The sequence below is a fragment of the Dasypus novemcinctus genome, chromosome 1 (genome assembly GCF_030445035.2).
Source record: "Dasypus novemcinctus isolate mDasNov1 chromosome 1, mDasNov1.1.hap2, whole genome shotgun sequence".
Taxonomy (NCBI): domain Eukaryota; kingdom Metazoa; phylum Chordata; class Mammalia; order Cingulata; family Dasypodidae; genus Dasypus; species Dasypus novemcinctus.
The window spans coordinates 49,370,373-49,385,250 of NC_080673.1; the positions used below are offsets into that span (position 1 = coordinate 49,370,373).

General features: G+C 40.3%; 1 protein-coding gene and 1 long non-coding RNA gene across 5 annotated transcripts in view; one reads left to right on the forward strand and one right to left on the reverse strand.

Moving 5' to 3' along the window:
* Nucleotides 1-10,067, reverse strand: part of HHIP (hedgehog interacting protein) — a 93,999-nt gene extending 83,932 nt beyond the window's left edge. For all 4 annotated transcript variants that reach the window (XM_004456520.5, XM_058286081.2, XM_004456521.5 and 1 more), the window contains exons 1-2: nucleotides 9,181-10,067; nucleotides 3,438-3,630 (exon numbers count right to left, since the gene is read on the reverse strand). In XM_004456520.5, coding sequence (XP_004456577.1) covers nucleotides 3,438-3,630; nucleotides 9,181-9,459 — 472 coding nt within the window. In that variant the 5' untranslated portion in view covers nucleotides 9,460-10,067. The remainder of the gene's footprint in view (nucleotides 1-3,437; nucleotides 3,631-9,180) is intronic.
* A 120-nt stretch (nucleotides 10,068-10,187) lies between these two features.
* LOC111763686 (uncharacterized) lies at nucleotides 10,188-14,127 on the forward strand. The gene is made up of 2 exons (XR_002796511.2): nucleotides 10,188-10,424; nucleotides 12,340-14,127. It is a non-coding gene; the product is annotated as an uncharacterized lncRNA (long non-coding RNA).
* Nucleotides 14,128-14,878: the final 751 nt, after the last annotated feature.

Sequence of the window (14,878 nt, forward strand, 5' to 3'; positions counted from 1 at the left end):
AAAGAGCTTATTCACATGCAGAAATGGACCTGATTTCTGTGCATTGGGCTGGTATTTATTGCCCCAGAAGATGTAATTTACCAAATGATACTCTTATGTTTGGAAGAATACATTAATGAGCATTTTACTGAAGGTGAGTGCTTAGTTCATCTTGGAAAACCATATTATGATCAGATCTACTAATGGTGAACATACACTGATTATTCTGGCAGCAATAATTTATTAACTCCTAATAATTTATCATATGCCTTTGACCTGTAACTATTTATTCACCTGTGTCATGAACCCAGTACCCCAAGCAGCATGTAATGGCATGCACACAGATGCATACTGGTAAGTGAAATAAATATTCTGGGAGTATTCTGAGCTCTAGTTTTTCTTGCAGCATGTATTCTAGAGAAAAGTTCTTTTTCCTCTTTATATATGCTGTTCATCATGATAAGACAAAAAAGCTTACTGACCCATTGGCAGTAAGGCCTGCAGTGGAGTATATTTTTATGCATTCGTTTATTCTCTCCGATTTGCTTTCCTTGGGACTAATAAAACACATGTGCAAGATATGACAAGGGTTAGGGGTGGCTATGGAATAGAGAAACTCAGCGGGATCAAACCCTTGACCTTGCCCTCATTAGCAACATGATTAAACCAGTTGGACTAATTGTGTGCGGACAATTCACACTACAATAACCTACAGCAGAGGAGATGACAGTCTAAGCATGATAAAAGTCATTTTGATAATGGGTGTAAAGGAAGAAGCAAGGCCATGCAAGTCCATTTCTATGCATTCCATAGAATGTATTATTCCCATCATTTAGTGAACAAGAAATTATCTACCCTGCTCAACATGAAAATATAATATTTGTCTCTCTCTTTTACCCTGAAGAGACTTGTGGAAGAAAAGACCTGTGGTATTGAGCAAGGAGCTCTTGTGTTTTTAAAATAAAATTTTAGCATTTGAGAAGTTTTAAGAATTTACTCTCCTAAGTAACAAATTCACAACTGGAGAATATTATGACTAATAAATCTCTAGTACATCCTCACTTTTTAACTTCTTTTCTCATTCTTGGGAAAAATAAGTAGACCATGACTCTCCCTGATTTAAAGTTTCTAGAAAGCAGTCATCTTTTAGGTGCATGAGTATTCTAAAATGACAGTGCTTTCTTAAAACCAGGAACATGAAGCAACGGGGCAGATCCTCTAGACATTTATTTCATCACGTATTAAGCAATGGGAAAAAAATGAAGATTTCTCCCTACTTTATTTTCTCTCTCTCCCAAGCCCATTCAGCATTTGCCTTGTCTTGGCAAAATGCATTCCTTAGGATTCCTTCCTCTTCTACTTTTCGACAAGCAGGAAGAAAAGGAGCTATCCTAATGAAGACAGTCCAAATATGCTGACTTGCTTCTGATAAACAGAATCATAAAGTAGCTGTTTTTCACAATTTGGAGCTTCAGAGAAAAGTAAAGCTATCATTAAATAGACTCAGAAGATGAAAATATGATAGGTTTTCTTTTACAGTAATTTTTCATATAAGCAATCTAGAACTCTAAGGATTCTTTGGTGTTGGGGTCAGCGGCTGAGGGGAGGATTAATATCTTACTCATCGTAATTTAGGAAACAGGACCTACATGCCAAGGATCAGTCTGGCTACCAAATCGATTAACATAAGCGATCCAGAGATAGTTGTTACAGCACACTTTCAAGAGAGCATACAGAACGATTATTAGCATCTCAGAGATGCCCGGGAAGCCCCCTCATCTGGCGAAAGTCTACCAGCCCTTCCCAAGAAAGCACCCTTGCTGTTCCAGCCACCACTGGAGTGGAGTTTTCATCTGGTTATCTTTCAAGGCAGCCTGGGTGGCCACCAAAAGCACTTGACATCTTGATGCACTTCAGCAGTTTTACATATATACAAACTTCGTAGAAAAATAAATTTGTCATTCGTCACCACATATGTTGATCTGAGGAGTGAGGTACTTGCAGTTCTGGCTCCTGAGCTGTTTGCTGTGCTCTCTCTTTCCGTGGATATTGCTTTTTTTTGGTTTGGAAGCCAAAAGAACTTAAAATATATGAAGACCCCCCTGCATGAAACCCCAAATACAGCATAGTTGTAATTACCCAAAATAGTTAAGTGTGAATGAAAATGCCGCACTGATCTCACTTTCAACTTTAAGTAGTAAAGGCAGACCTACAAGACTTGAAGTTTGCAGCAAACCTTTATGGTACCTCATCTGTTATTGCTTTCTGGCTGGGGCAGGCTGTCTAGGCAACTGTGACCTATTCTACTTTGCTTCGGGGAATGTGATAAAAGGAAGAAACAGCTGGTTTAAGAAAAGCCTTAGAAACATTGCTGTAGTTTATAAAGACAATAATAATATTTTCATATTGAATGGGTTCAGATACATGCTATGCCACACCAAAGAAAGTAAGCCATCCTAATCAAAATGTTTTCTTAAGTTAAGGGAGCTCTATTGAAAAAAAACAAAAACTGCAAATGTCTACACTTTCCTGTGTCAGAGAAAAAATTAAAATTCTCGGAGTGTATCTTACAGTTCTTAAAGCTTGTTTTTCCCTTAAATGCCACTTAGGTATATAAACTGTTAACTCCAGTAGAATTGTTGGCATGTGACTCTGCTTAACTAAATAAAATCTGTCTCCTTAAATTATTTTCTACAGGTACATTGATTCTTCTGACTAAAACAACAAAAACAGTTGGCCAACTTTTGAAGTAAAATTAGTCAGTGCTCAATGATCTTTATGTTTTGTTAAGATCCAAAATCTGACAGTGACCAGGCATATCTGTGACATAAGAACTTCTGTATTCATCCATCCTATCACCTTGTCATTGTATAACTTTGGTTAAGGCATTTAACTTCTGAGACTCATTGCTCTCATCTGTCAGATGAAAATGACTCCACTTTTTCTGCCTATTTCACAGGGTTTTGAAGGAGCAAATTAGTTGTTACATGGGAAAACACTTTGCAAAACACTCTTTATTTGGATTCCTAACCTTATTTTATGTAAGAAAATACCGTAAAAGTCAGTGGGGAAAAAAGTCAGTGGACAATCTCGAATTATTTTATCAGCTGTATAGAAGAGAAGGAGACTGCCTTGCTATAGATGCTGATGCGTGAAGAAGAAGCCAATAGGAAATATGCACTGATAAGTCAACATGTGTAAAAATCACTAGTTGAATTATCAGCTTAACAAGATATGTAAAATGTTACAACAAAACCAATATGCTATTTGTAGACTGAAATTACAATATTCATTTTAACAACAATGTAAGATAAAGAACCTGGAAAAGTTAATGATGAGGTAAACAGGCATGTTTAACAGGGAGATAAAGTTTACACTCTCATAAGCGAGTATTTAAGAACAGGTGTCTTGTAAGGATATTCTATAGTAGTTTATTGAATTAATGTTGTTTTTTTTACCTGGAATATGGCCTCGGCAAGTATAAAAGAATTCTTTGCAATAGTCTTTGCAGAGCAGGGGAAGTACGAGGTCTCTTTCCAGTGCTTCTCTCTCAGGTGAAGGGAACAGGGTCTGAGAATGTGGTGAGCAATGTGCACATTTGATTTCCTCCAGTAATTTCCCACATTCTGTGCTGTTGGTAACAGAAAATACCTGAAAGCCATAAATCAGAAACACACTTTTTAGTTATGTGAAGTTATGTTTAGTTATGATTTCTGTAACAATGCAAGAAGAGAAGTCTAATTTACAAGTTAGCCAATCCAGCTGTTTGAAAAGAATTACTATGTGAAGTACAGGATGCCTTTATAAGGATGCATCAAATGCAATTTCTTGGGCTAGGATGGGAGAATAAAGGCTAGAGAAGGCATGAAAGTGCTGCTTATCCTTGCAAATCAAAGTCTGTTGATCTGTCTTTCAGGTGTAAAAAAATGAAAGACAATTATATTTAGATCTTTTAACACTTTGTCACTTAACTCTGCCTGAAAGTTATATATTCACTGATATAAAATGCCTATATTGAACTATGTAAAGAAGAATTTTTAAAGACTTGCTAATATGATATTCTCAAAGATGTAATTGAATTACATTTTTCTGTTTATTTCCATAATTTTCCATCTGTAGCATGCATAGGCAATGTTTTCTAAAGTGGAGAAATCTGTTTTTCATGTTCTATAAAAATAATATCTGAAGCTGAATCAAAAAGATTTAAGGTTGATTTTGATTATTCATTATATCTTAGCCAGAAAAAGCTTTCTAATAAGCTCCTCAGGTATGCTATATGCATGAAGAAACTCGAGTTTAATGAAAGTGCTTTTGTGAATATTAATTTAAAAAGCATACCTTTACCATTATTTTTACAATGTTATGTCTTTTATATCAATAATATCAATTTAAGAGTTACTGGTATGTTATGGTTAGCAATTTGTCGATAACAAAGATCTTGGTGTCACTATTAACTTTAAAAAAACTTACTTCAGGAGCTCCTTTAATAAATATAGAAGACAGTATTAGCACATTTGAGATGCAAAATGTGCTGTCTAAATCAAGCGTTGATTTTTCAAATTAAAAAACACCAGAAAGGGGTTGAATTTTATATCTTTCCCCAATTTATACAAACATATATTTAATTATTTCCTTAGACCATGATCTGAAATTTTAAACTTTTAAACTTCAGACCACTGTTTTAAGCAAATTATTGCATTCACAAGTTGAGGTTCTAATTTGAGTAAATCATATACTCTCTTTATTTTGGTTAAAGACATTCTAGGTAATCAAAAATTTGCATCTAAAAGAGTAAAGGAATTTTAAAAGTCACTGAATACAAGCATGCTAAAATTTTAGCATGCAGTAATATAATTTCAATAGAAGTTACCCTATTTTGGGAAAAATATATATATTGTATGTTGCAACTCTGCAATATTCATAAAAGGCATTGTTAATCACAATGATATTTATGTTTTAATTTTCATCAATTTATTTAAATGACAATTACTTTAATATTTAAAAGTTTTAAAAAAGAAAGCATATACCAAACACTCAGCATTTGCATTCCAAAAGTGTTTTAAATGTCTTTGACTCCTTATTCTCTGGGAGACCTCACCAGATCTATTCAATATTAATAGTGTTTAACTTCGTTTTGTTTGTTCATCATACAGCAGTTCACTAAGAAGCAAACACTTGGAGGATGCTAAAGTCAACTCTACTGCTGGCTGGCTAGAAAGTAATTACCTTTGGTTTTATGGAGAATATGCATGCTTCCATTTCTTATAGCTGAAGCAAAATGATCCCCATACACCCTTCCAGCATTCAGGAGGAGCTTGATTTTAGTGCCTAAAGAATTTTGTCTTTGACAATTTTTGGAATGTATCCGGGCCACAAAATCTCTCATCAAAAGTTTCAGAAGCAGACTTCAATAAATTATCTGAAATCAAGTATAATATTATTCTTTTTAAAGTTTCATGCTGTTCTGGCCCAGCAGGATGGTAACATTTTGCTCTGTGTGAGGTCTGCAGTGTAAATACCTATTTGAAGATAGATAGAGCCATCATTCTGGCTTTGGTTTCAATGAACCAATAGTCTTACTGAAGTCAATTAAACTGACTCAACCAAAGCTGCAACACTATTTTAGACAGATGAGTACGGGTGTGTGTAGGGTATTTTTTCTTCATTTTTGTGTTTGTGTATGTCTCTATATAGCTCCTTAACTTTATGTCTGACAATCTTAAGAAGAAACTGAAGCTAATTTCCTGTTTCAATTTTTAAAAGTCATATATGAAACCGTCAGGTTATAGTGGTTTAAACTAAATATACTTTGGAAATTATGTAAAACTTCAAAACATTATTACAGCATGCTTAGTAATGATTGTGACTGTAGCTGACTAATTTATAACATCTGGAAGGTCATCCTTTAATCTTTAGCCCCATGAAAGTTAAGACCCATAGAAGAAAGGTAAGATAAATACAGAGACACACAGCAAAGCGTGGCCTACAACTATAGCTTATCAACAAATAATAAAAAGGGGTGACAGAGACCTTCTGTATTTCTCTTTATTTATCAAGTAACTAAACAAAGAGGTTAAAAAGGCACCCACATGGGTGTGATGAGCAGACAAAGAGATAAAATACATGACAGTGTATTAAGATGCTGCCTTAAGATCACTTGGTATACAAAAAGTTATTTCTAAAAATCATAAGCCTACAAGGTTGTTCAGCTGTTGGGTAGAACACATGCGTCTCAGGACTATAGTGCTGGATTATGTCATTAAAGAGTTCAGTTTCAATTTTAGGCTAATATGTAAATAGATCATTGTACTAAGGCAGCTGTTAAAGGGACCCCAGGATGAGTTATTTGTTTAGTTGGATGTGTTCAACAATAGCCTTTGTCCCTGAAAGAGCCAGAGCAAACAAATGATTGTAAAAGGGCACACTTGAAAACAATTACTTTTCACCCATTCCTTGACAGCTTTGGCTGTGAAACCACCCAAGGTAGAGAGAGCTTCTATGCCTCTGTGGCTACAAGTTAAGTTTTAGAAACGGGGCTACTTCAGTTGGCTGTGGATTCAATTTGGTATGCTGTAATTAGTAGCTGCAAAAAGAATGCCAAGTCAATATAACTTCCCAATTTTGGCAGTATTTATTTGTAATAGTAGTTAATCTTGTAATGATAATATACAAAATTGTAAAAATATACAAAAATTAAAATAAAAAGCGTAATACCATGGCTAAAAATTTGAACTCAGTGCAAGTTCATCAAAGAAAATTTAAATCCAGAAACTAGATTTAATTGCACAGATGAGCATGCTCAATATTCCTACCTTGTTTGCTACTGCCATGGTATTTGACTATGAAATTTCTTTCCTTAGGGAAAAACTACTACTTAAGTCTCTTGAAAAGTTGCAGAAATCTTTCTGGGGGAAATATTTTTTCATAAACAAAAAAGAGCCCTTTCAAAAAGCCATCATCTCCTCTGTACACACATTAGGAAATGAGAACCTGACATATATTATAAGCCAAGAAGGCTTAGGGGAAAAAGGGGTAACATTGAAGTTTATTATAAAATAACATGTTTTAAAAACTATTAAAACTTGAGAACTAACATAGGTCAAGATTACATATGCAGAGCTATATCAAATCTCTATTTTGGACAATTTGAGTATTGTTGATTTATGAACCACTTGTAATGGAATGAGCAAAGTATTCTAGTGCAGCAACTTGAATTTAGACACACTTTCCAAATGAGTAGGGGTCTGGACATTAGAAACATTTAAAACAGAAAGGAATGTAGCTACCTAACATGGCAGATTGCTTCCTAAAGACAGATTTCTTAACAACAACAACAACAAAATATATATATATATATAATTTTTCTTAAGGGCTATAAACTTCTAGTTCCACCCCCACCACCAACTCCCAGCTAGATTAAGTTAGGAACAAAGTTTTCATTCCTCGTGTTCCTGGAAGAGCTCAGTATTACAGGGGTTTCCAGATCATTGGTATACTCATAGTGTACAATGCACACAGGAAGAGTTAATGGCAAATATTTCTAAACTCTTTTTGAATTTCCTGGTTCTTTTGCTTTCCTGGTAAGATCATTTGAATGTTGCTTTTTGAAATGTAATTCAGTTGCAACACAGGAGCTTAATGACATTGTTTTGAATAAAATGTTGGAATATCTGCTCTCTGAATCTCACACTACTGCTGCATATGGTAAGAATAAAGAGAGTTGCAGCTGAAAACCTGCAGCAAGACAGTTCTCACTCATCTGGGAATAGAGGGAGTTGGACAAATGCTCACTCAAAAGGCAGGAACATTTGGACAGAGCTGGGGACTGAAAGAGAATGATGTTCTCTAGTTTCACCCATTAGTGAACCAACTAACAAACACAATGGTGTTGTTGTTATTCTTTTGCCATAAGCAACAGGACTCTGTGTGTGGGCAGCAGTTTAGTGGGGAGGAGGATAAGTCGACCCCTTTTTGTCCTATTGATTTTTTCCTATTTGCATGACTTGAGCAAATTAAATGATGCAATATGGCTTTTTCTTACAAAACAAAGTGAGAGATACCACCCAGACACATATGTTGATTCGTAGAAGCTGTTTACATGAGAATAGAGTGAAATCTACCGTGAACTGAGCATAAAAATTAGATTCAGCCTGGGCTTTTTTTTTTTTTTTTTTAATGCCTGGGCCAGCAAGACTGAAGCACAAGTTTTCCAAGAGACTCTCAGACCTTGACAACTGCAGTGTTGTAACAGAGGAATTCTTAATTAAACCTAAAATGGGGAGAGGGAGGGGGAGCAAAGACACCTGACTGTTTATTTCACGTGCAGCGATTGTTAATGACGTGATCCCGCGTTCTTTCTCTGGAGTACAGTAGATAGCACGCATTACTGCATCCCAGGGCAAAAAAGATGTTGCAAAATAAAAAAATAAGCATGTCGCTTTACTCCAACAAGTCGATTTTCATACTTGTTTAATTTTATTAGCGCAAGGAAAATAGAAGTGCAATGCTCCTAAAACAAGTTTCTAGAGAAGAGCTTTCTACGCAATTCACCATCGTAAACCTGGGTTTATCAAGTTATAAAATGACGGGGAATCGTCTCAGTTTATGTGATAAATACGCCCCAGTAAAATCTTTTGCCAGTTTTTCATGTTCTTAACTGGAATACCAGGCGGTCCTGTTCTCTGGTTTAACTATTGTACATGCAAAATACCCCCGTCTGACGGGGCCGAGGATCACAACCCAACCATGCTTCGACATCCTTTACTATTCAATCTTCTTCTTAAGTGAGCACGTGGAGAAAACTGCACAAATATATATATATATACACCCTGGAGAAATAAACCAGAAACCACAGTCACCTTAATTTACAGTTTCTCCGCAGCCAATGCCAGACGCGACCTCCAACCCACTGTTAACCGCGATTCTTTAAAAACGCTTTCCCAGTCCGGGACGCGGGTACCACCAGAAGCGTCTCTTTTTCTGAGACAGGCGGTTTGCACAGCATCCTGACCGCGGACTTCGCGGGTGGGAGAATTATCTGCGCACCTCAGAGCAACACACAACAGAATCTGGAAAAGTTAGCGAAAAGAACTCCTCAAGCAAGTTTTTGCCCTCCTTACAACGACCTCCACTGTCAGGGCCACACGGCGCCCCACCCAGCCCGTCTGCCAAGTTCGCGCCGGGAGGCCGGTGGGTGCCTACCTTGTTATCCACGCGCCCCAGCCCCGGGCTGTCATTCCGCAGGCAGCAGGACAGCCGAGGATAGAAGCCGCCGCACAGCATCTCTCCCCCACTCAGCGGATCCAGCTGGGACATCATCCGCCTGTCTCTCCTTTTCAGCCGCTTCGGGGGGTTCCCATTCAGGCACCTTCTCCTCCTCGCTCCGCTCCCTTCGTTTCTTTCCCCAAACTTAGCATCCCCTTCAAAGAAGCCCAGAGCCACGGCCAGCAGCAGCAGCTTAAAGGAGAGCATCTTCAGCATCTTCTGCCCGGACGGCAGAGGCAGGGCGCGGGAGGATGGGGGGGTGGGGTGGGGGTGGGCGCCACTGCCCAGCAGGGGCACTAGGGCGCAGCTCCAGGAAGAGGCTGCGGGGCGGCAGGGCACTCGAGAGGCCAAGGGAGGTGGCGGGGGCGAAAATATGTAGAGAGATGCAACTTTGCAAAAAATAAAAGACGAGGCGATGGGTCCAACGACTGTCGGGAGCCCGAAGTCTGATAAAGTTGTGCGGATGACACAGTTTGCAGGCGTGCCAGTGTCAGCTGGGCTAGGGGCTTTCTGGTGCGGCTGAGAAGTGGGAGGAGGAGGAGTTGGCAGAGGAGGAGAAGACGGCCACAGAGGTTCACTTGTCCGTGTAACGGGAGTTGTTTAGGTGAAACAGTAGCAGGAACAGAAATCGCGGCGGCGGCGGGGCAGGCGGAGGCTGGGGCAGCGCAGGGCTCCAGATGATGCTGAGGTCTCCTCTGCCGGCGGCTGCAGCTCCTCACGCAGCCTCTCATGTTTCGTTCCCTCTTTTCTTCTTCTTTTTAACTAGCGCGCGGGGAGGTGCTGCCACCGCGCGCCCCTTGACGTCACAGCTTCTCCGCTCGCCCACGCCCTGGCTGGGGGGGAAGGGGCGGGCCGGGCGGGAGCTTTCCCCCCCCGCCGCGCTCCAGGGGCCTCCGGGTTGAGGGAGGGGGACCGCGGCCGAGGGGGAGGGGGAGGGCCCGGCCGAGCCCGAGCCCCGCTGCGACGGCCCCGAGGGCGCGCAGCGCGGCGCGCCCGCTTCTCGGCGGCGCCGGGGCGGGGGGCCTCCACGACCCTGCTTCCCCATCCCGGCCGGCCTAGGGCGAGTGCAGGACTGGGAGATTCAGGGGTGCAGAGGGGCAGCAGCCGGCCGGCTCTCCTCTCTGGTCCGCAGCCCCTGCGCCCTGGCCCGGGGCTAAAGGCAGCGGCGGCTACAGGAGAAAGTGAGTAAGAGTGGGCCGCGGGGGGTGGGGAGGGAGGGGCCGCCCCGGGGCCTCCCCCACGCGGCCACGGGCCCGCCCCCCGCCCCCGGGAAGCAGGAGTGTGGCCGCGGGCGGGGATTAACCAAGTGGGCTGGAGAGGCGGCAGGGAGCTTTTCGGCCCCTTTCCCTTTCCTTTCCCGCCCGATTCCCCCCGGTTCCCCAGCGATTTTCAGGGAGAAGCCCAGTGTTCAAAGATCTTCCTTGGGGTCTGATTTAGAGGCGGTGGGAAAGCCCAGATGCTGCTGCTGCTGCTGGTCACTGAGTAGGCTGTATAATTCGGAGACCGTTCCGAGAAGAGGTGCCCATCCCGCCCAAGATCCTGCAAGCTCCTGAAGGAGCGCAAACGCTAGTGTGGCTCGTCGGGGAGCAGGCCGAGCCCAGGGATTGACTGCGCTCCGGCGGGTCAGCCCCGGACGCCCCTTGGGAGCGCCCCACCTGTGTCCCCGAGCCGAGCAGGACCCCGGGGGCATCTCTCCCGCTGTGCAGGTTCCACCTCCGCTGGGAAGGAGGGGAAGCTGCTGGTGGAATTACGTTGATTTTATACGAGTGGGGGGCGGGGATTCCCGAGGAGAAATCCCGGGTGGTCTGCGTACAGCAGTGTTAGTTCAGGAGTAAGAATTAAAGGCAGGTTTGCTGCGTTTAGAGCGCGATGCCCTATATACATCCCCGTGGACACAAGTCCACTAACCTTTCTCTCAGCTAGACAAAGTTTGAGTAAAGGAAATGTTTCTGGAAGGATTTACACGTTATCAAGAGCAGAGATTTGACATTTACTGGATCCTGGCAAGTTGGCATCAGCACCAAAAATGTGCCTTTTTCCTACTTAAATATTTAATGGGGGAGTTGAATTCCTGGTCGATGGATTTGATGAAGAGATAAGGCAATTATCCCATTTTTGGCAAGGGAGGAATGTTCGCCATATTTGGATTTGCTTCACTTCTAGGGCATAGATTTCTCCCAGCTAATGTGTAAATTGGTGGTGGAGATGGGTGGCAGATTAATTAGTGGTCGCAGTGGCACATTTACTTTCCTGGGTCCTGAATTATCAGAGGAACTAGGTTTTTTCCAGAAGAGAATAACTGAAGAGAATCTTCTGGGATATTTGGCCCAGGCCTGAGCTCAAAGTAAGGACCCTGATGACATACTTAACATTTCTCCCACGGACTGTTGTATACACAGGACTTTTGCCTACATGTGATTATAAACATTACTTGGATCCCACAGGCAGTTTTATCTTGACATTTTTCTTCCTTTGAGGACTTTTAATATAGAATGAATCATGGAACCGTAAGGACTTTAAGATTTTAAATTCTCTCATTTAATAGACTCGGAGATGAAACCTATCTAGGTGAAATCACTCACACAAGCTCATCTAAACAGGTAGTTTTAAAACCATGACCCAGGAGCCCAATCTAGAGTGCTTGCCACTATCAAAGTTTTATTCACAAATACCAGTTTTATGTTCATTTTCCAAAATAAAAATCCTTTAAAATTATCTTTCAGTGGTTTGATCTTCCACTCTAAGTGATAAATTCTTATTAGTAGTGTTAGAATAGGCCTTTTTTATTATTTGTACTTCAAGACTAGGAGCAATTGAAGGTAAATTAATTTTGGTTTTAAAAAAATCACATAGCTTTTATAACCTATGAACCCAAATTTCAAGGTATAGAGAGTTTATGAAAGATTACTGAAATGAAACATGCTTGTTTTTTCTTTTACATGGGATCTAGAATTGATCCCATCACCGTTAGTCATGAAATTCAATAAATTCGGTCATTTATGAGACACTTAGTCTTAGTGCCACTGACATGATTTCTAAATAGTCTAAATAAGCAGTGTTTTACAAGTAAACTAATTTCTGATTTGTTTTTTCCAGAGTGAAAATTGCAAATATCATCTACAACCAGATTAAAAGCATAATTCCATAGGACTCAAGAATCAACATTGTGCCATGTCCTAAAAATAAACCTAGAAAGCCAACTTGGAAACTTCAGCAGGAAAGCACAGCTATACCCACCTGAACAAGAAAAATGGTCTCAGGGAGATCTCCCTTTTCAACTATATCATCAGTAGTGGTGAGAAAAAAGAAGGGACCCTTATCCAACCAAATGTGTCAAAACAAATGAAACAGGTCCTTTCAGGAAGAAAGCAAGTTGCACAGAGTGGCCAGCCGGCCATCTTCTGCTCACGCCTCTAGGACTGCTCCCTACACATGGGTTGTGCCCTGTACAAGAGCACGTAGCTGAGGTAGCAAGCGAGAGCTGAAATCATGCCCAGGCTCCGTTCACCAAGCAGCATATATTGGTGCATGGCCATATCTACCAAGAAGGCCTGGTATCTTTTCTCATTTATACCAAAGTACCCACGTCTAGTCAGAGTTATGTTCCTTTTTTCAGATGAATTATAGATTCTCATGAGCAAATTAGGTTTATTATAAAAGTTGAAATATTTGACCCACATTGAAATGAACCGAATAGATAAAGCTTAAAATATTACCATGTATATGACTTGTGTGTATAATTATATGGCTATACCTTTCTGTGTATCGGAATTAGAACAAATTAAATGTGGTAGATGTTTAAAATAACGTTATTTCGAGGGTTGGAATCAGTTTTATGTATGGATTTCTGGCCTCACAGAAATATGTACTATTTAATTCCATTTCAACAAATATAAAGTGCCAGGCACTGTGCTAAACAGTGATGAAAAATACCTATGAACACCTTGTCCTAGATAGTTAATAATCTAGGAAGGAAGACAGATGATAAAGTCACAAGTTAAAATTATGGTAAGAGCTTTGAAAGAAAATTAATGTTGTAAAATAATGAGACAGATCTATTTCAGAATAAGTGACTGGAGAAAGCCTTTTTGAGGAAATAATATTTTAGTTGAGACTTGAGGATTATGAAGTGACTCTATCCTGCCCTGTACAATAAAGAATCATTTAAGTTCAGAATAAAATATAGTTCATTTCTAGGAAATTACAGAATAAAGTAGATAACTGAGAAGGAAGAGGCCAAAGGCCAAATTCATAGTTTTGTAGTTCTGGACTCCAGGTAATTAATGAAGTTATATTCGTATCTTTGTAATTTACTTTTGCTTTTGCAAGTACTGTTTCTTCTTTCCTACCTTGTCCTCCTTGACCTTTGTTTCTTTCTTTAAATCCTGGCCCAATACTCAACTTCTTTGAGGAATTATTCTAATTTGAGTGACCCTTCATCAGCCATTGCTCCTCACCTAACTAGCATGTATGTGCTGTATTTTATTTATTTTCATTTGTACATTGTCTGTAATTATCAGATTTTGCATATGTGGAAGTGGAATATTTATGAGACTTGTAAGCTCCATGAGGGCAGGAATCACATTTTGTTCTTCTTTGGTCACCCCAGTAAAGAGTGTAGCTCAGTCCCAGGGTACAATGACTGACTGGCTTAATAAATGCTACCAACTGGCCAGTCTTGTTTGGTTGATATTCTTTAAAGGTTTAAAATGGAGGAAATTTGTGCATTGTAAAATTTCTAAATTTTAAAATAGATGGGAATATGCAATTTAAAGTATACTACCACTAAGGATATTCAGGAAACATTGCTACTAAAGTGTGATTCCAAAGATGAAGGCCAGCCAACAAAGCCAGAGAATAAATAAACATCTTTTAAAAAGTAAAGATCTATTATTGTTCAGATATACTGGCATACTAATAGGGCTGCTGGTCAGGGTTTTCTACATTTATTAAATCCTTCTTTCAACAGTTATGGAACATCTGCTGGGTTCTAGATTCTCTTCTGGGCACTGGAGACAGAGCGCTAAACAATACTTGTTATATCCTAGAGCTTGTGTTCTGATGGGTAAGACAGAAAATGTATAGATATAGAGTATGTCAGATGGGGAAACATGCTGTGGAGAAAAGGGGTGATGGGCAAAGATAGTGCAGGGGTTGAGAGAAATAATAAATGGGCAGAGACTCGAAACAGCAAGGTACATGCAAGTGAATGTCTGCAAGTATAGGAACCAGCAAGTCAGAGACCAAAAAGTAAGCATGCCCAGTAGCTTCAAGGACTAGCAAGGAGGCCGTTGTGGCTGGGTGACAGAAAATGGCAAGAAATGAGGCCAGAGAAGTAGCTAGGATCCCAGGTTGTAAGGAATATTGTGAACTATGGTAAGGACTTTGGCTTTTACTCTGACCGGGATGTTTATCAGCCAGCGTCCTGTCAGAAATAAAGAAACTGCTAGATTTTCCACAGAGGGAATTAAACATAAGGAATTGGTTAAACAGATGTCAAGGAGTAGAAAACGCAAAAAGGGAAGACTGAAGTAAAACAGAGATAGTACCTGCAGGAGCTGCCCCCGTTCCTAGGGAGTTGGGAATGAGACGAGTTGGGATTAATAGACCCTCGGTGCCTATTGGATAGTCCCCG